General features: G+C 41.3%; 1 protein-coding gene across 1 annotated transcript; it reads left to right on the top strand.

The window, feature by feature from the left end:
- The first annotated feature begins 5,484 nt into the window (after nt 1–5,484).
- Nucleotides 5,485–22,548, top strand: LOC134571640 (gamma-crystallin 1-like). The gene is made up of 3 exons (XM_063430116.1): nt 5,485–5,559; nt 12,021–12,263; nt 22,190–22,548. Exons 1-3 carry the CDS (start codon nt 5,551–5,553, stop codon nt 22,463–22,465), a joined length of 528 nt encoding a protein of 175 aa, XP_063286186.1. The 5' UTR covers nt 5,485–5,550; the 3' UTR covers nt 22,466–22,548.

Consider the following 22,548-nt stretch of genomic DNA (forward strand, 5'->3'; position numbering starts at 1 on the left):
CCAAACAGCTTTGTTTTGAGCACATCTAACGTCAAACTCACATCTGTAGGCAAACAGAGGTGAAAGATAATGCACAATACTGCAAACTAAACTACGTGTAATTTTTGTGTCAAACTAAAACAAATGAAACATTCTCATCATGCATAGAACATTTCAGATAAAACACTCCAGATTATGGTTTACTACAGGAACAAAAGGGATTTGGTTAAATAATGTTCCCTATAACTTGTTTTAACCAGTTTTAATGAGATGCTCTAGCATCTTTTTAATTTATATTACTGATATAGAAAATGGCATCAATACTCAGTCCAGACAAAACAATGCCTGGAAAGCATTGCAAATGAAGGAGATAGAAGATTGTACAGCGCTAGGGAATTTACTGGCGCTATATCAATAATAAAATAATAAATAATAATAAATAGAAACATTGTTTAATTTCTCCACTTCTCTAAGGAATAGAGCTTACACGACTGGATGGGAGCGAAGGTGGAGGCACCCAACTGCAGGATAAAGAGTTGTTGATTTAAAAATGTATTTTCATTTTATAAACCTTACAAATGCATATTTGCTAAATATAGGGATAATTAAACATAACATTTAAAATCATGGGAAGTGACAGTTCCCCTTACATTTTCTCTGTATACAGAGGCAATGATCACTTATAGATCATAGAGCAGGTTTAACAAATAATCTATTGTGGTGGGCAGGGCCGGATTTAGATGAAAAGAGGCCCTAGGCTATTCCACTTATGAGGCCCTTTCACCTCCCATTTTTAAGTTTGTAAATTACATGAGAGACAATAAAATACATCATTACTGTGATATATATCAATATGTTAAATGAAACATCTTGTGATTGGTACTAACCTTTATAAAAAAATGTGGCACGGATAATAAATTCAAAAAAAGTCGAGATGAGGAGAGTGGGATGATTGTGAGAGGGAGGGGGGTGATGAGGAGAGGGGGGTGATTGTGAGAGGGAGGGGGGTGATGAGGAGAGGGGGTGATTGTGAGAGGGAGGGGGGTGATGAGGAGAGGGGGGTGATTGTGAGAGTCAGGGGGGTGATGAGGAGAGGGGGGGTGACTAAAAAAATTACCTTAAATCCCTGGTGGTCCAGTGGGGACTGCCTGGTGGTCAGGTGGGGTCCCTGGTGGTTCGGTGGCCCTCATTTCCGGTCTGCAGCTCCGCAGAGCTGCAGACCATAGATCTCGCGAGACCCAATCAGAGCGTTGCCGTGGTAACCCATGGCAACGCTTTGATTGGGCAGTGCACGCAAGATCCATGGTCTGCAGCTCTGCACATTGCGGAGCTGCAGACCGCCGGTCTCGGCGATCGCGGCAGGAGGGGCATTGCAGTCTGCCCCGGGCAACCCCCTAGTAAGTGGCACCCGGGGCGAACCGCCCCCCCTTAGTACGCTACTGGTCATATCATATGCGTAGAATTTCTCCTTATTTTCGGTTCAGTGTTTTAGTGTTCACTGTTTTTAATTTTGCTAACAATTTGAATGTAGGCCCCTCTTGATCTTGAGGCCTTAGGCTGAAGCCTAGTTAGCCTATAGAAAAATACGGCCCTGGTGGTGGGCATTATGTCATTATCCATTGCAGGGAGGAAGGTACAGGTAGGTATCTCATAAAGTTAATCGAAAAAGCTGATATTGAAAAAATGTTCAGCAATTTTCAGCTGAAGAAATTGTGGCATGCTAAAAAAAGGTTGATGATATTTTGAGTGGCAGTAGGTCTTAATGACATATAATTAATTTGATCCCTGTGTTATAAGAAGCAGAGCATATAGATATGCACCAATCAGGGCTGGACTGGGGAAAATATTCGGCCTGGGCATTTTTTGTTCACAGCGGCCCACTGAAAAGGGGGCGGGGCCAGATAGGGTGTGTTTTGTCACCCCCAATGACAGGCACGCCCCATCTCAAAGTGAGCATGTTGGGCCAATGCTCTTCCAGGGCATGAGAAAAGGGCCCTGTATTTGTTCTGCACAGCGCAAGCAAATTTAATAACATGCTTGCGTTGTGTTTGCTTGAAACTTGTCTCAGTGGTTTCCATAATTGGGATACTCACTGTATCCCATTTATGGAGACACTATGTGTTTGCTTACATGGAATCTAGTGTGTGCATAGGGGATCCAGAGTGTGTATATCAGAAATGTAGTGTGTGTGTGTGTGTAGGTGGTGCAGCGTCTGTGTAGGGGATCTAGTGTGTGCTTCAAGGACTCAGGAGTGTGTATAGGAGATCTAGTGAGTGTGTGTGTATAGAGGATTCAGAGTGTATATAGAGATCTAGTGTGTGTATATCTGTAGATGATCCAGAGTTGGGTAAGGAATCTAGTGTTTGTCTGGAATTTAATGTTTTTAGGGGTGCAGTATGTGTGTGAGAGGTTTTTTAGTATATATACATATATGTTTGGAAGTATTGTGTGTGTGTGAGTGGTGCAGCGTGCTTGGGGGCTGCTGTGTGTATGTGTGAGGTGTGCAGTGTGTGTGTAGGGTGTAGTGTGTATGTGTGAGGGGTGTAGTGTGCATTTGTGAGGAGTATAGTGTGTGTGTGTGTTAGGGTGCTGTGTGTGTTAGGGTGCTGTCTGTTAGGGTGCTGTGTGTGTGTTAGGGTGCTGTGTGTGTGTGTTAGGGTGATGTGTGTTTTAGGGTGATGTGTGTGTGTTAGGGTGCTGTATGTTATGGTGCAGTGTGTGTTAGGGTGCTGTGTGTGTGTGTGTTAGGGTGTTGTTTGTTAGGGTGCTGTGTGTGTGTTAGGGTGATGTGTGTGTTAGGGGGCTGTATGTTAGGGTGCTGTGTGTGTTAGGGTCCTGTGTGTGTGTGTGTGTGTGTGTGTGTGTGTGTGTGTGTTAGGGTGCTGTGTGTGTGTGTGTGTGTGTGTGTGTTAGGGTGTTTGTGTGTGTGTGTGTGTGTGTGTGTTAGGGTGCTGTATGTTATGGTGCTGTGTGTGTGTGTGTGTGTGTGTGTGTGTGTTAGGGTGTTGTGTGTGTGTGTGTGTGTGTGTGTGTGTGTGCGTTAGGGTGCTGTATGTTAGGGTGATGTGTGTGTTAGGGTGCTGTATGTTAGGGTGATGTGTGTGTTAGGGTGCTGTATGTTAGGGTGCTGTGTGTGTGTGTTAGGGTGCTGTGTGTGTGTTAGGCTGGTGTGTGTGTGTGTGTGTGTGTGTGTTAGGGTGCTGTATGTTAGGGTGCTGTGTGTGTGTGTGTGTGTGTGTGTGTGTGTGTGTTAGGGTGCTGTGTGTGTGTGTGTTAGGATGCTGTATGTTAGGGTCCTGTATGTTAGGGTGATGTGTCTGTTAGGGTGCTGTGTGAGGGTGATGTGTGTGTGTGTGTGTGTTAGGGTGCTGTATGTTAGGGTGCTGTGTGTGTGTCTGTGTGTGTGTTAGGGTGCTGTATGTTAGGGTGCTGTGTGTGTGTGTGTGTGTGTGTGTGTGTGTGTTAGGGTGCTGTCTGTTAGGGTTATGTATGTGTGTGTTAGGGTGATGTGTGTGTGTGTTCGGGTGCTGTATGTTATGGTGCTGTGTGTGTTAGGGTGCTGTGTGTGTGTGTTAGGGTGCTGTTTGTTAGGGTGCTGTGTGTGTGTGTGTGTTAGGGTGATGTGTGTGTTAGTGGGCTGTATGTTAGGGTGCTGTGTGTGTTAGGGTGCTGTGTGTGTTAGGGTGCTGTGTGTGTGTGTGTGTGTGTGTGTGTGTTAGGGTGCTGTATGTTAGGGTGCTGTGTGTGTTAGGGTGCTGTGTGTGTGTGTGTTAGGGTGATGTGTGTGTTAGGGTGTTGTATGTTAGGGTGCTGTGTGTGTTAGGGTGCTGTGTGTGTTAGGGTGCTGTGTGTGTGTGTGTTAGGGTGCTGTGTATGTTGTGTTAGGGTGCTGTGTGTGTGTGTGTGTTAGGCTGCTCTGTGTGTGTGGGGGGGGTGCTGTGTGTGTGTTAGGGTGCTGTATATTAGGGTGCTGTGTGTGTGTGTGTTAGGGTGCTGTGTGTGTGTTAGGGTGCTGTATGTTAGGGTGCTGTATGTTAGGGTGCTGTGTGTGTGTGTTAGGGTGCTGTCTGTTAGGGTGCTGTATGTTATGGCGATGTGTGTGTGTGTGTGTGTTAGGGTGCTGTATGTTAGGGTGCTGTATGTTAGGGTGCTGTATGTTAGGGTGCTGTGTGTGTGTTAGGGTGCTGTATGTTAGAGTGCTGTATGTTAGGGTGATGTGTCTGTTAGGGTGCTGTGTGTGTATGTTAGGGTGCTGTATGTTAGGGCGCTGTGTGTGCGTGTTAGGGTGCTGTCTGTTAGGGTGCTGTATGTTAGGGTGATGTGTCTTTTAGGGTGCTGTGTGTTTATGTTAGGGTGCTGTATGTTAGAGTGTTGTATGTTAGGGTGATGTGTGTGTGTGTGTTAGGGTGCTGCATGTTAGGGTGTTGTGTGTGTCTGTTAGGGTGCTGTGTGTGTTAGGGTGCTGTATGTTAGGGTGATGTGTCTGTTAGGGTGCTGTGTGAGGGTGATGTGTGTGTTTGTAAGGATTGTGTGTTGTGGGGAGTCAATATTGATGTATTTATTTTTTTAATAAAGAAAAAAAAAACATTATATCCCCCCTCACCCCCCTTCTTACCTGCCGCCTGGACGGGGGGGGGGGGGGGATTCTGCCATCCATCCCTGGTGGTCCAGTGGTGAGTGAACTCTAGCCTGTGGGGCTAGAGTTCACTCTCGCGAGATCCGGACCGTTGCCATGGTAGAGAGGAACCCGGCGGAGCTGCAGGTTAGAGTTCCGCCGGGTTCCTGTCCAGGCTTGCTGTCTCCCTCCCTCTCTCCCCGAGGCCGCGTTTGACAGCATGTGGGCCAGTGAGGGAGATATTTGATCTCCCCACCGGCCCTTCATGGAACACAGCGGGGCCGGCTCTGCATGGACCGCTGGCCTCGGCCCGTCGCCATTGCGGCCCACCGGGCATTTGCCCGGTTTGCCCGATGGCCAATCCAGGCCTGGCACCAAGAAAAAAAACCTCAGAGATTAAATCAAAATGTGAGTAAAACCAGACTTGGACACAAGAATATGATATTATGGGGTATGGAAAAAGTTGTGATGATTTACTTTATTTTGTCATCCATATAAGTTTCATACACTAAGGCGTTTATTTACTAAATTGTGGTCAATTCTAATTTCTTTAGTTTGGAAAAACAGAGCCTCAGGGGAGATATGATAGCATTATACAAATACTGTATGTATAGATATATATGTGTATATATATATATATATATATATATATACACATATACATATACATATATTTACACAGAATTATTCTTATAGAAAAATTAGAGAAATGCTTGAAATAGATAAGATCTGGCTGATCGACCTAGAGCTATGTATTAGTCAAATGCTTTCCCATCTCCCCACTTAGAAATAAAAGCTAGGGATTGTACTATAAATAAACTACAATGATCAAAGAAAAGCCATGTATTCTCCCAATTACAATCCATTTGTTCTGTTTCTACAGACACAGCACTCTACAATGTATATAAAGGCTGCAGGGCCATAATACGCTACTGAGGTTTTATAGTGCAGCCAAAATGGGAAAGGTAAGAATATTGTTCAGCTCCTGTTTTTATAAGCATCTATATACATAACCATGTTTGGACAGATTTAAAATATCTACTAGTTTTAGATTGAAAAGAAGGCAGTCTTATGAGTTGAAATATATATCCCTGATATACCAATTGAATGCAGTTTTGCAATGTATATTTATTGCAAGTATAATCTTTTTAAGGGCAAATGTGGAATTCTTTGATATTCTAGTAAACAGGGTACTTTCGATTTGTTTGCAACATACCTGCAGACTGATTACGTAGATGGAAAACATAATGGTAGTATATACTTTTATCACAGTTTAGTTTATTCTATACAATGCACAGTGTAGCCCTAAATATTTAAGAACCTTACCCAATAGAACTTTCAAATAGTTTACAGTAAGGATTGGGGGTGATTATTCTGATAGAATGTTAGAAGGTCATTAATCAACTACAGTGCCTTGACTTACAGTATTTCAATTTGTGGCGATTCGCTAGTACAACGCTTTTCAGTTATATTCAGATAATGAATTTATGTTATCTTCAATATTTTAGGGTTAATACTACTGTGGTAGTATTTTGTATTTATTATTTTTATTTTCACTTTGTTTTTGGTCTAGAACTATAGGACATTTAATAAACATGTATTTATAAAATATTTTACCAGGATGGATACATTGAGATTTCTCTCGTTTTCAAGTACGTCCTGGGTCCACAAAACATTGCATTGTTACAATAGGATACAATATTACAAAAAATCCAATATACAAACATATATATATATATATATATATATATATATATATATATATATGTTTGTATATTGGATTTTTTGTAATATTGTATATATATATAAACATATATACATTTAATACATAACAGGTAAGAAATATATTCAACCATGACAGGTGCATTCTCTGCTGAGGTGTATTGCCATTGATCCCTTAAAAGATTTTAGATTTAATGAAGATTTGACTGTGTCCCTGAGGTTATTCCATAATTGCGCTGCTCTGTAGAAAAATGAGGATCGAGCCACTTTATTTTTGTATAATGGTATGCTAAATAAAGTGCTATTAATGGATCGGAGGTGTTAGGAGGTGGGAACAGCTGGGGAGAGTATTCTACTCAGGTAAGGTGGGAGCTTCCCAGAAATTCTCCTATGCACAAGGCTGGAAAGATGAAGAGTGCATCGAGATTGCAATGATAACCAGTTTAGCTCTTTTAACAGGTCACCCACAATGGTGGGTCAAGTAATTACATTCTAGTACGAAGCGGCAGAATGAATTATATAACACATTAAGTTTATTAAAGGTGGGTTTGCGGTGCGGGTGCATACACTACATCCCCATAATCAATGACCGGCATCAGCATTTGTTGCACTGTTTCCTTACTGTAGGGCTAAGGCAGGATTTGTTTCTGTACAGGGCACCTACTTTTAGGTAAAGTTTTGAAGAGATTTTTTTTATGTGAAGGCCAAAGGATATAAAGTATGATTATGTAAATGGGTTTTAACGCTTTTATATGCACTTGCAAATGAAAAAAAAGCCTGTGATTTGCTTTAACCCCTTAAGGACACATGACATGTGTGACATGTCATGATTCCCTTTTATTCCAGAAGTTTGGTCCTTAAGGGGTTAAAGTGGTGGTCTGTTACCTAAACTGCCGTATTAGTAAGGTATGCCTGTAAATATATGTATCATTAAATATCATAGAATAGCTAATGTGGGAAGAAAATGATCAGATTTCAGAAAGTTAGGGATAATAAGTTATAGCATAGATGCTAGATTCAAACTCAATTGTCCAAAAATAGTTTTTTGTACAATATAAACCAAGAAAAATGAATATTGACATATAGACAGACATAATGACAGAAAAATGAATATTGACATACAGACAGACATAATGTGGAAGCCAGAAATATGTTCTGATTAAATCTGTTCTAGGACCTTGTGTGCAATCAACTCTTATAATGAAATAGAAAATGTAATTAGTGAGCATGTTTTAAAAAAAAAAAAGGTCCACTAGAACTATAGATTTTTCTTTTAATTGTTTATTTAATTAATTGTACTAGACTCTGATGCAGAATGAGTGAATGTTGTGAATGTTCTGGATTATCCACTATATCTTTACCACATTTCCCAAATAGAGAATTGCAAGGAATTACAATTTATAGACACTTAATGAATAATGAATATTTGCACGTCTAATATGTAACCCTTTTGTTATGGATTTGTGACATACCCTGTAAGTTGTAAACACTTAGTAACTGTCAACACATAGGATGCAGCAACTGTTTAAATTCCAGCAAATCACAGGTCTCCCCCCCCCCCCAAAAACACTATGACACAGTCACCATATGCCAACATCAACTGTGAATCAGTGCTGTATTATGCTGTTGAATCTAACAAAGAAATAGCTGTAGAAGCCTGCCGAAGATTAGAACACTGTACTTTAGCTAGGATTAGGGTTATTTAAGGTTAAAGGAACATTATAGGGTAAGGAACACACAAACATGTATTCCGTTTGTGTTCTTGACTGTATAGTGTAAATGTGTAAACATGTATTAGCCTATATTGTTAAACTAATTATTTAGCCCCTGATTGCCCCTCTTAAAGGTAAGTAAAACTTACCTTTATTCCAGCACCACGCGGATTAGTCGGCACTAGCTTTGCCCCTGATGTGACTCCTTGGCTGACATTATCAGAGTTGATGATCTCAGCCTATCACAAAGCTTTCCCATAGGAGCAACCGCACACATGGTCCCCTAGCTGAAAATAGTTCCACAGAATTGCGGCTAAGTGCCACTGGTACCGACCGGGAACCGCAAAGTGTTCATGATGGAAATAGTTCCAGGGCTTTTATGGCTAAGTCCCCCTGAAGTCTATTCGCGGTTTTGGTCCATGCGAACGGCCGCCAGGGAGCTAGCATTCGGTTCTATGTGCACGAATGGAAAGTGCCGAACCAGGGGGGAATAAAATATGGGTCTTTACAGTCACTGACCTGGCCCATAGTTGGTGGGCATGAGGCTGGCAAGCAGGCTCCTCCAGGAGCTTGTGGCAAACTCACAAGGACAGGGGAGTTTGTCACACCCATGTTCTCCAAAATGCGGGTCTTAAAACTTCTAGTGGTCGTACCCACTTATTGAAGCCCACAGGGACACCAGAGGAGATACACAACATTCACAGTAAGGCAAGTTAAAATATCCTTAATCTTAAAACTTTTACCCGACACATTAGATTTGGATTTGAAAGCCAAACACATCTTGCAGGGTACAAACCTGGTTGTTGATTAAACAAATTCTTATTAATTGCCGTATGTGGTTTAATAAAACTCCTCACTAGCTACTTCTTAAATTATTGGCCCCTCTAAAGATAATGTTCAGTCTGTCTCCTAATATAACTTTTACCTCACTTTCTGTTTTTAAAATATGCCAATATTTATTACCACCGTAAATCCAGGACAATAGGAATGCATTTATTGTCTATTTTGGAATTTTTCGGGACTTTATTTTTGTATTTCAGGGCTTGCACTCTATCATACAATTTTACCTCCTTTAATTGTTCATCTAAAATTGTTGGTTTATATTTCTTCACTATAAAACTAGTTTTTTAAAGATTTGTTTGTGCATCAAATTTTTGTGGATCACTGCAGTTTTTCAAAACTCTCACAAACTGTCCTTTGGGTATATTCTTTAACCAAGGTTCATAATGACAACTAGTTGTGTCAATGAAACTATTGACATCAACTTTTTTTAAAAAAATATTTTAGTTTTTATCTAGGAATCTTCTATGTAGATCACCAAGTCTAAAAAATGTACCCTAAATGGACTGAATTCACACGTTAAAACTATATTCTTTTGGTTGTTATTCAAAACTTCTATAAAACATTTTAATGTAGTAACATCCCCTTTCCAAATGATTATTTTTTTTGTCAATGTACCTACGATAGAGAACCAAACCCGCACCCCAGCTATTGTCCCTCTCAAGGAAAGATTTTTCCCACAAGGACATGAATAAATTATTATAGCTGAGTGTGAATTTGATTCCCATCGCAATACCAAAAAGTTGTAGAAAGCAAAACACCTCAAACCAAAAAAAGTTGTGATGTAAAATAAGATTAATACCCACCATTATAAAATGTATTTGCGCATTAGGAATCTTTCTCAACCGTAAAAAATATTCAACCGCCTCACATCGTAACTGATGTGAGATGATAGTATAGAGGCTGCTGATGTCATAGGTGAGTAATAAACAATCATCCCTGTAGTTCCCTAATGAGTTGGGTGGAACCCTTCAGATAGGTGGGTTGTGATACCACTAAAGGTTGTAGTTGCCTGTCAATATGTTCTGACAGGTGACTCAAGAGGGAATCCACATCCGCCACAATGGGTCTGCCAGGGGGATTATTAGGATCTTTATGAATTTTAGGGAGGGTATAAAAAAAAAAAACTGGGATCTTAAATATGGACATTTATTTATTTTTTATTTTTTATTTATTTGGACATTTAAACATTCATATTTCTCATTCTTTAAAATATTTAATGATCTATCCCTATCAATCAAATCGTGGTATTTTATCTTAATTGCTTCTGATGGATTGATAGTCACATTTTTATATATATAGTGGGGTCATTTAATTGTCTATTAATTTCTTGAACATAGTCTTCCCTATTTTAAAGAACTATGACCAATCCCTTTCATCATTTTGTAGCTCCATTGAAGCTTTCCTTTTATAGCTGAATAGCTGAAGTTATCATGTTTATTCTTATGATTTGTAGGGAATTTCTTAATTTCTTCCATGACTAGAGCCTCAAATATTTGCACTGCTCTACTCAGGGCCAGATTAAGAGCCCATTGGGCCTTGTGCTGAAAATTATGATGTGCCTAATTACAGAATCTTATCGACCAAAAACACTAAAACAGTCATCTCCCAATCGCTATGTATCTGAGAGAGGTGCTGCCGGAGGGAAACTCATAGGATGCAACTATGAGAAAACACACACCCTATGCTAATCTCTCACTTTCATCTTTCACGTAAACCCATGCACCCTAACAGCAGTGTCCAGTGAAGCATCAATGGGTGGGGTAAAAAGGTGTGCCACTGATGCAAATCACATAACCAGAAACGTTGAAAGGGACAAACTGGCCCCCCAAAAAAGGCATGTCTTCCCAAAGAATTGAAAGGCCAGTCTGTAAGGAATTCATGTCAGGCTGCCTGCCAATCATGCAGGCTGGCCAACTAAGGGTGTACTATGCAGGCAGCACCTTGAACTTGGCATAAATGCACCCAATGATGCGCTCACTCCATGCTTTCTGAGGACTCTCCTCCAGCACTCATATGTCCACTCATCCCCTTACCTTCTTACTAGCAGGCAGAAGCTCCTGGTATATAGCCTGGGACAGAGAAAAGGTGTATGTAGTGAGTGTAGAAGAAAGAGGACATGCCACAGTGTTAGATAGACCAAAGTCAGCATTACCTTAACTAGTCAGTCCACACAAGTTTTGTTCCCCTACATCCCTCTTAAGTTTCCATACTTAAGCAAGAGTATGTGAAGAGTAGTGGACAAAAAAAAAAAAATCAATGGGCCTGGAGTTGCAACTCCATCAGCTTCTATGTTAATCTGGCCCTGGCTCCACTATTTTGATTTCTTGGAGAAAATTTAGATTTATCTCTTAAATCGGTATGTATAAAACTCAAAGTTTCTTCTATTTCTTTATTTTCTTTATGTGGGGGATGTTTACTAAAATAATTTGTGAGACACATTTTACGAGTGAATTTTTGGTGATCAGTAAAAATAATAAACAGATTTTTCAAACATTTGGGTGCAAACTTTAAACACCTACTAAGAACTTTCTTTTGGTCTTTAGACGGAATTTTATTAGATAGATTTTGGGGGGTTTGATTGTTTATCCGCATATATTTTGTAAGATGGAGGGCGATTACCACTTTTTTGGGAGTGTTATTTTTATAATTGTTGAACTTAATTGGCGGGTTGTTACGAGGATGAGTAGTTGGTTTGTGAGAAAAAGATCTAACTCAAGCATGGGCATAATCATTTAGAACCCTATTAAATTTTCTCTTTTTGATAATCAAAGTTTCTTGTTCCACTTTTTTACACTATTCTATTTTTAGTGAATTCTCTATTTCAGGACAACCTACCACTGGTTTTAATCGATCTGTTATTGTATTAATTTCTCTATCTAAGTCTCTTAGATTATGTTTACTTTGTTGAATGATGATGGATATCATTCAAACCAAAAAATATTATAGGGCCAAACAATATCTGTAAAATTTGCCATGATTACTCATTTAACCAAAATTTCAAATGAGGATCATAAAATTTTAGTCACTCTAAAGGAAGAAATACAATCAGGTTACAAGGAACCAAATCACAGTTTATATTCCTGTCTTGTCATAACCAACGGCCACCTTCCTTTAATAAAAGTTTTGCTTTATCTCTTTTCTTTTTTTAGATCACCTTCTATGAAGATAAGCATTTTAAAGGCAAATCCTATGAATACCATACAGACCAGCCTGACCTCCATCCTCACTTCAGTCATTGTAAATCTATCAAGGTAGATGATGGATGCTGGATTGTATATGAGCGGCCTAGTTACATGGGAGAGCAGTACTTTCTGAAGAATGGAGAATATCCAGACTTTCAGTGTTGGACAAGTCTCAGTGATTCTGTTAAATCTTGTCGGTTGGTACCAAAAGTGAGTTCTTACAAATAAGGTGTCATTGAACAAAGGTATAAAAGGTCAATAAGACTTGACCAGTAAAAATTTACCAAGAGTTAAGACATTTTTGCATTCATATATTTTGCCTTCATTCTTATCAATTGTGTCCACACAGTCATATAGTGAGAGAAAAAAGTATTTGATTCCCTGCTGATTTTGAACATTTGTCCACTGACAAATAAATAATCAGTCTATAATTTTATTGGTAGGTGTATTTTAACAGTGAGAGACAGAATAAAAAAAATTATATATCCAGAAAAATGCACGTCAAAAAAGTTATAAATTGATTTGCATGTCAATGAGTGAAATAAGTATTTAATTCCCTATCAATCAGCAAGATTTCTGGCTACCAGGTGTCTTTTATATAAGTAACGAGCTGAGATTAAGAGCACTCTCTTAAAGGGAGTGCTCCTAATCTCAGCTCGTTACCTGTATAAAAGACACCTGTCCACAGTGTTATTAGTTTAACCCCTTAAGACCGGAGGGCGTACAATTACGTCCTTTTAAAAGCGGCTCTAAACGCCGCATGGGCGTAATTGTACGCCCTCCGGTTTTTTGTTACTTACCCGGTCGCCGGCGATCCCACGCCGGCGATCACGGTTGGGGGGACTCCCAGGGAGCCCCCCGTGGCACCTCCGTCCTCTTCAGCCCCCCCGGGCCATGTGAGAGTGAGGTCCTTGCAAGGACCTCACAATCACATGGCCGGGATAGCTGGCTGCAGCAATGCCAGCAGGGGGACTAACTGTAATGACTGTAAAATTTAAATAAATGTAATAAGTGTAAAAAAAAAAAATATATATATATATACTTAGATCATATATATATATATATATATATTATATATATATGATCTAAGTATATATATATACACATATACACACACACACACACACACACACACTGTCTAGGTGTATTTTACTATTAATATATATATATATATAATTATATATAAACAAATTCGAAATCTGGCACTCTACCTTTAAGTGATGATCCTCAAAAATTGCCTTGGTGCTGCAGAGCGTAGGTATATAGAAAGCAATGATTCAGAGCACTCCAAAGGACTTGTTTGAAACAAACTTTATCTGTGTGAAAAGATCGACGTTTCGACCCGCAGGTCTTTATCAAGATAACATCAAATTTAAAATGGTGTGTTTATATAACCAACATAATTAGCAGGAAATTACTTACCCCGATGTGACCGTGATGCCCCTCCACCATGTGAAGCCGCTTGTGTGGTGATTGACATAGAATGCGCCGCATAATGATGACGTGAATCGTGTATGTCCAATGAGGATACAAAGTGGGCGTCATGTATCTTATAATGACAACTGTGATGTGCACATGCGTAAAAGAGTGAAATACGAAAATGATTAAAAACAAGGAAGACGATCTGGCATCTGTAACTAAATAAAAAATGTGTAAAGATATGTATATAAGCCTGGAATAGTTACCTAGGTAAATGTCTAATGTGTAAACGTACAGATTGCGCCGTTTATGAGGATTGTAGAGGAGCGTCTTTGTAGTCATGGAGACGTCCTCATAATGCGCATGCGTAAAGAAATTTATAGTACTCAAAGGGATCTAGAGGAGTATATTATGTGAATAACTGGTATAAGTAGTGTGTGATGCTGCGTGAGAGATAGATGCATGTAGAGCGGAACATAAACCTAGTGAGTGTGGTGAATGTGGCTAAGTGTGATATGTGAGTGTAACAAAGAGAGGGATGAACAAGAGAAGAGAGAAAAGGAGAATGTGGAGTCCTAGAGTGTACGGAGATGGACAGTGTTGGGCAAACTAGACACTGTGTGATGGTGACACCTCATGTGAAAATATCAAATCATGTGTGTAAATAGAGAGAATGAAAAGGGCAGGATCAAAAAGAACCTAAAGTGGTGGCTAGTGATATGTGAACCAAGTGATGAGTAGAAGTGGATATGTACAAAGTGTGGAGATCCAAAGAGGCCAGGGATGAGACAAATATATGCGTACAAAGAATAACGTGTAGGTACAGGCAATGGTGAGCTATATATACATATGTACAACAACTATATATAAAGGGCCAGAGAACCCAAATGTAGGAGGAATATATAAAGATGGCGTGTATCATATGGGTATAGACAATACGTTAATATCTGACTATGTGTACCATAAAGGTGGGCATAAGTCTAAATAATTAGTAGATAATAATTTTGTCTAGGATTAGATGAGGGAGACAGCATTTAGCGATTGTCCAAAAAAGAATGGAAAGATATATATTCGTTGAGGCCTTTAGGGTGTACGGTGTCAAGCGTCTTTATCCAGTATGTTTCTCGTTGGAGCAAACTTTTGGAGCGATCACCGCCTCTGGACAGTGGAGGGATGTGGTCGATGGCAATGAACTTTAACGTCGGAAGTCGGTGATTAGCTTCTAAAAAATGTTTAGCCACCGGTTTCTCCGTTTTGCCGTCCCTAAAGGCGGTCATGATGCCTGAGCGGTGACCCCGCATTCTGTCTCGTAGTGTCAGGTCCGTCTTGCCCACGTAGTAGAGGCCACAAGGGCATGAAATTAGGTAAACTACGTGATCCGTGAGGCAAGTGATGTGATGTCTGATAAGGTATCGTTTTCCCGAGTGTGGATGGGCAAATGATGGTCCAGTGAGCATGTGTCCGCATGTAACACAATTGGTGCATTTAAAGCATCCCATTTTCGTGTATCCTTTTTTGGTCTCGTATTGGTTAGTGTAATCGCTTTTTACCAAGATGTCCCTCAGATTGCGATTCCGTCTGAATGCAATACGGGGAGGATGAGAGAATGTAGGGTGCAATGTAGGATCTGCAGCCAATAGGTCCCATCTATTTCGAATTATCTTCGCGATCCGGTCACTAGCTGTGTGATACAAGAATGGTAATGTGATGGTCGCTGGGTCTTGTGTAGATGTGATGGTTTTAGGCGTAGATTGATGAAAGATCTCAGTGGCTCTCTGTAAAGATCGTTTGAGTATGTGGGGTGAGTAGCCCCTCTGTAAGAAAGATTGCTGCATGGTGTCCATCTGGTCTTTAATGTTGTTAAGATCTGAATTGTTCCGTAGTACCCTAAGGAACTGAGAGATCGGAAGAGATCTTTTAAGTGCACCTGGATGGAAGCTGGTGGCGTGTAGCACTGTATTGCGATCGGAAGTTTTCTTATATAAGGTGTAGCCTATGGAGTTTTGTGTTCGGTATAACTCTACGTCGAGAAATTGTATCTTATTGGTGTCACTACAGTGACTCAGACGTACGGGAGAGGTTATGCTGTTTAGATCCTGGATCATCCCGTCGAAGGATGCAGGGGAACCTGACCACAATATGAGGATGTCGTCCACATATCTAAAATAAGATATGATGTTGGACTGGTAGTTGGACAGAATATGTTCTTGCTCATAGGCATACATATAGCTGTTGGCGTAGTTGGGCGCTATGGCCGACCCCATGGCTGTTCCTGTTTGTTGAACATAAAAGTGCTTCTCAAAACGAAAATAATTGTTAGTCAGAGTGAATTCTAGACATTCCAAGAGATACTCAATAGGGGGACCATGATATTGATCTGAGTGAATCAGAATTTGTCTCATAGCATCTAACCCTTCAGAATGGGGTATTATAGTGTAGAGGTTTTTAACGTCCACGGTGGCGAGGGTAATCGGTCCATCCGGAAGGGAGATCTGTTTAAGGTGGATGAGAAGATCCTGTGTGTTCTTAAGGCATGTTGGTATGAGTAGGGAGGGTGTTTTGCAGTGGTGGTCACCTACACGTTATTCTTTGTACGCATATATTTGTCTCATCCCTGGCCTCTTTGGATCTCCACACTTTGTACATATCCACTTCTACTCATCACTTGGTTCACATATCACTAGCCACCACTTTAGGTTCTTTTTGATCCTGCCCTTTTCATTCTCTCTATTTACACACATGATTTGATATTTTCACATGAGGTGTCACCATCACACAGTGTCTAGTTTGCCCAACACTGTCCATCTCCGTACACTCTAGGACTCCACATTCTCCTTTTCTCTCTTCTCTTGTTCATCCCTCTCTTTGTTACACTCACATATCACACTTAGCCACATTCACCACACTCACTAGGTTTATGTTCCGCTCTACATGCATCTATCTCTCACGCAGCATCACACACTACTTATACCAGTTATTCACATAATATACTCCTCTAGATCCCTTTGAGTACTATAAATTTCTTTACGCATGCGCATTATGAGGACGTCTCCATGACTACAAAGACGCTCCTCTACAATCCTCATAAACGGCGCAATCTGTACGTTTACACATTAGACATTTACCTAGGTAACTATTCCAGGCTTATATACATATCTTTACACATTTTTTATTTAGTTACAGATGCCAGATCGTCTTCCTTGTTTTTAATCATTTTCGTATTTCACTCTTTTACGCATGTGCACATCACAGTTGTCATTATAAGATACATGACGCCCACTTTGTATCCTCATTGGACATACACGATTCACGTCATCATTATGCGGCGCATTCTATGTCAATCACCACACAAGCGGCTTCACATGGTGGAGGGGCATCACGGTCACATCGGGGTAAGTAATTTCCTTCCGGCTCTCGCGAGACTTCCAGTGTAAGCTGACAGAAGAGCAGAACGGACGGCGCAGAGGAGGAGAGAGCTGACAGGAGCTGCAGAACAGGTAAGTTACAGCTCTGCCAGCCCCCCTCTCCCCCCCACTGAACTGCCACTGGACCACCAGGGAAGGAGAGCCCCCCTCCCTGCCATATATCAAGCAGGGAGGGGGGACGAAAAAAAAAATATATAAATAAAAAGAAATAATAAAAAAATAATAATACTAATAAAAAATTAATAATACAAAAAAAAAGGGGTATAAGGACCACTAGGGGGGGGGGGGGTATAAGGACCACTATGGGAGGGAGGGGGTGGGTTAAGGACCACTATGGGAGGGAGGGGGGTATAAGGACCGCTATGGGAGGGAGGGGGGGTATAAGGACCACTATGGGAGGGAGGGGGGTATAAGGACCACTATGGGAGGGAGGGGGGGATAAGGACCACTATGGGAGGGAGGGGGGGGGATAAGGACCACTATTGGAGGGAGGGGGGGGATAAGGACCACTATTGGAGGGAGGGGGGGGATAAGGACCACTATTGGAGGGAGGGGGGGGATAAGGACCACTATGGGAGGGAGGGGTGGGATAAGGACCACTATGGGAGGGAGGGGGGGGGTATAAGGACCACTATGGGAGGGAGGGGGGGTATATGGACCACTATGGGAGGGATGGGGGGGGATAAGGAACACTATGGAAGGGAGAAGGGGGATAAGGACCACTATGGGAGGGAGGGGGGTATAAGGATCGCTATGGGAGGGAGGGGGGTATAAGGACCACTATGGGAGGGAGGGGGGTATAAGGACCACTATGGGAGGGAGGGGGGGATAAGGACCACTATGGGAGGGAGGGGGGGGATAAGGACCACTATTGGAGGGAGGGGGGGGATAAGGACCACTATGGGAGGGAGGGGGGGGATAAGGACCACTATGGGAGGGAGGGGGGGGATAAGGACCACTATGGGAGGGAGGGGGGGATAAGGACCACTATTGGAGGGAGGGGGGGGGGTAAGGACCACTATGGGAGGGAGGGGTGGGATAAGGACCACTATGGGAGGGAGGGGGGGTATAAGGACCACTATGGGAGGGAGGGGGGGTATATGGACCACTATGGGAGGGATGGGGGGGATAAGGAACACTATGGGAGGGAGAAGGGGGATAAGGACCACTATGGGAGGGAGGGGGGTATAAGGACCGCTATGGGAGGGAGGGGGGGTATAAGGACCACTATGGGAGGGAGGGGGGTATAAGGACCACTATGGGAGGGAGGGGGGGATAAGGACCACTATGGGAGGGAGGGGGGGGATAAGGACCACTATTGGAGGGAGGGGGGGATAAGGACCACTATGGGAGGGAGGGGGGGGATAAGGACCACTATGGGAGGGAGGGGGGGGATAAGGACCACTATGGGAGGGAGGGGGGGGATAAGGACCACTATTGGAGGGAGGGGGGGGATAAGGACCACTATGGGAGGGAGGGGTGGGATAAGGACCACTATGGGAGGGAGGGGGGGTATAAGGACCACTATGGGAGGGAGGGGGGGGTATATGGACCACTATGAGAGGGAGGCGGTGGGATAAGGACCACTATGGGAGGGGAGGGGGAAGTAAGGACCACTAGGGGAGGGGAGGGTAAGGACCACTAGGGGAGGGGTGAGTCAGGACCACTGGGGGGGGGGGGGGTGAAGGAACACGGGGGTGGGGAGGTAAGGACCACTAAGGGAGGAGGAGGGGAAGTCAGGACATATGGGGGGGGAGGGGGCGGCAAATTTTTTTTTGCCTACGGCGGCAAATATCCTTGCACCGGCCCTGCACACACTGCATTCACACACTGCATTCATACACACACACGCTGCATTCATGCACACACACGCTGCATTCATGCACACACACGCTGCACTCATACACACACGCTGCACTCATACACACACGCTGCACTCATACACACACGCTGCACTCATACACACACGCTGCACTCATACACACGCTGCACTCATACACACACGCTGCACTCATACACACACGCTGCACTCATACACACACGCTGCACTCATACACACACGCTGCACTCATACACACACACATACGCACACACTGCATTCATTATACACACACTGTAAATAAATATTCAATTAATATGTTTTTTTTAGGATCTAATTTTATTTAGAAATTTACCAGTAGCTGCTGCATTTCCCACCCTAGTCTTATACTCGAGTCAATAAGTTTTCCCAGTTTTTTGGGATAAAATTAGGGGCCTCGGCTTATATTCGGGTCGGCTTATACTCGAGTATATACGGTATGTATATATCACTATATATATACCTATATATAAATAAAAATATTTAAAAAAAATTATATATATATATATATATATACGTATATATACACATGTGTATATATATACATATATTAATTCTACACATATATTTATGTAAAATTTTACATAATTAGGTATCCTAATTAATTACAATTAGCGGGACCTGCCTGACAACCCATGCCGAAAGTATAGGGAATTTAATTTGCTAGCACTATATTTAACCTTATAACTTTCCTAGACACCATAAAACCTGTACATGGGGCGTACTGTTTTACTCGGGAGACTTCGCTGAACACAAATATTAGTGTTTCAAAACAGTAAAATGTATTACAACGATGATATTGCCAGTAAAAGTGAATTTTTTTGCATTTTACACGCACAAACAGCACTTACACGGACGATATTATTGCTGCAATACTTTTTACTGTTTTGAAACACAAATATTTGTGTTCAGCGAAGTCTCTCGAGTACAACAGTACCCCTCATGTACAGGTTTTATGGTGTTTTCAAAAATTACAGCGTCAAATATAAGGCTTGTGTTTCATTTTTTTCACATTAAAATTCGACAGATTGCTTACGTTGCCTTTATGACCCTATGGTAGCCCAAGAATGAAAATTACCCCTATGATGGCATACTATTTGCAATAGTAGACAACCCAAGGTATTGCAAATGGGGTATGTCCAGTCTTTTTAGTAGCCACTTAGTCACAAACACTGGCCAAAATTGGCATTTTTTGCATTTTTCACACACAAACAAATACTAACGCTAACTTTGGCCAGTGTTTGTGACCAAATGGCTACTAAAAAAGTGGACATACCCCATTTGCAATACCTTGGGTTGTCTACTATTCCAAATGGTATGCCATTATGGGTGTAAATTTATTTCCTGGGCTACTATACAGTCTCAAAGGCAATGTAACCAATCTGGCAAATTTCAATTTCAAATGTAACACGCTATATTTGACCCTGTAACTTCCCAAAACACCATAAAACCTGTACATAGGGGGTACTGTTTTACACGTGAGACTTTGCTGAATACAACTATGTGTATTTTATTGCAGTAGAAGCAAACAGTATTATGACATTGACAGTTAAAATGTCATGTACAACTAAAAAAATAAAAATAAATCTTATTTTCTCCCATTGTTTTATATTTTTTTCATATAAAATTATGTTTCATAGCTAAATATTTGATGTTAAATGAAAGCCCTGTTTCCCCTGAATAAAATGATATATAATAAGGGGGGTTACCGTATATACTCGAGTATAAGCCGACCCGAATATAAGCCGAGGCCCCTAATTTTACCCCAAAAAACTGGGAAAACTTATTGACTCGAGTATAAGACTAGGGTGGGAAATGCAGCAGCTACTGGTAAATTTCTAAATAAAATTAGATCCTAAAAAAATTATATTAATTGAATATTTATTTACAGTGTGTGTATATAATGAATGCAGTGTGTGTGTATGAGTGCAGTGTGTGTATGAGTGCAGTGCGTGTATGAGTGCAGTGTGTGTGTGTATGAGTGCAGTGTGTGTGTGCGTATATATTAATTGAATATTTATTTCCAGTGTGTGTATATAATGAATGCAGTGTGTGTGTATGAGTGCAGTGTGTGTGAGTGCAGTGTGTGAGTGCAGTGTGTGTGTGAGTGCAGTGTGTGTATGAATGCAGTGTGTGTATGAGTGCAGTGTGTGTGTGAGTGCAGTGTGTGTGTGAGTGCAGTGTGTGTGTGAGTGCAGTGTTTGTGTGAGTGCAGTGTGTGTATATGAATGAAGTGTGAGTGTGTGTGATGCAGTGTGTTTGTGTATGTGTTGGTGGGGGTGGGCATTTAATATATTATTAATTATTATTTTTTTAATTATTATTATTTTTGTATTATTATTTTTTTTTTTTTTTTTTAATTATATTTTTTTTTTCGTCCCCCCTCCCTGCTTGATACATGGCAGGGAGGGGGGCTCCTTCCCTGGTGGTCCAGTGTCATTGGTAGTTCAGTGGGGGGAGAGGGGGGCTGGCAGAGCTGTACTTACCTTTCCTGCAGCTCCTGTCAGCTCTCTCCTCCTCCGCGCGGTCTGTGCAGCTCCCTCTGTCAGCTCCCAGTGTAAGTCTCGCGAGAGCCGCGGCTCTCGCGAGACTTACACTGGGAGCTGACCGAGGTGCTGAACGGACGGCGCAGAGGAGGAGAGAGCTGACAGGAGCTGCAGCAAAGGTAAGTACAGCTCTGCCAGCCCCATTCTCCCCCCAGTCTGTATTATGGCAATGCAAATTGCCATAATACAGACTATGACTCGAGTATAAGCCGAGTTGGGGTTTTTCAGCACAAAAAATGTGCTGAAAAACTCGGCTTATACTCGAGTATATACGGTAATTTAATATGAAAGAGGTAAATTACGGTTGGACAGACATGTAACGCAAATGCCAGGTTTTGTTTACATTTTGTTTCGTTCACAACGTGTACATTTGGCTCCATCCTTAAGGGGTTAAGCAGACTGTGATTGTCTATTGTTGTGACTTAGATGATGATCAGATCACATTTTATGACCAATTTTGTGCAGAAATCCATATCATTCCAAAGGGTTCACATACTTTTTCTTGCAACTGTATATCTAGAGAGACATTTTGATATGTGGTTCATGAAGATTTCACTTAATGACTTCCATTTTGTATGCTGGGATCTAGAACTAATACCATTTTATCTGTTTTATAAAATAATAAATATATAAATCAGGAAGAATTCTCTTGCTGTTAAAAAATTTGAAAACTTTAATTGGACTCTGAAGGGACTGTCCTAAATAAAGCCACCAGATAACCACAAATAAAAACAAAACTATGCTATTTCATACCATGCACAAGAAGACTCTGCGCACATTTTCTTCAAGTCTCTCCTCCCTTTTGAACTATGCCATAATTACATAATCTTATATGTCTTTTCATTTTTTCACCTGTTATCTGACTTTTGTATATACATTTTTTTGCAGTACAATGGAAGCCATCAGCTTAAGATCTATGAAAGAGATGAATTTAGAGGCCAGATGATGGAGTTTACAGAAGATTGCCCCTCTGTGTATGATCGGTTCCTTTATCAAAATATATTTTCCTGCAGTGTACTGCAAGGTTACTGGATCTTCTATGAGCAGCCTTCTTACAAAGGAAGACAGTACTATCTCAAACCTGGAGAATACAGGAAGTTCAGTGATTGGGGTGCTTCCGATGCTAGAGTTGGATCATTCAGAATGGTTGCGGATACTTGCTAGTGCTACATATTTAACTTTGAATAGGCAACAACCTTATTTTGGCTGATGTTTCAAATAAAAAAAGAAACATTGGAAGTTCCTAT

The sequence above is a fragment of the Pelobates fuscus genome, chromosome 8 (assembly GCF_036172605.1).
Source record: "Pelobates fuscus isolate aPelFus1 chromosome 8, aPelFus1.pri, whole genome shotgun sequence".
Taxonomy (NCBI): Eukaryota; Metazoa; Chordata; class Amphibia; order Anura; family Pelobatidae; genus Pelobates; species Pelobates fuscus.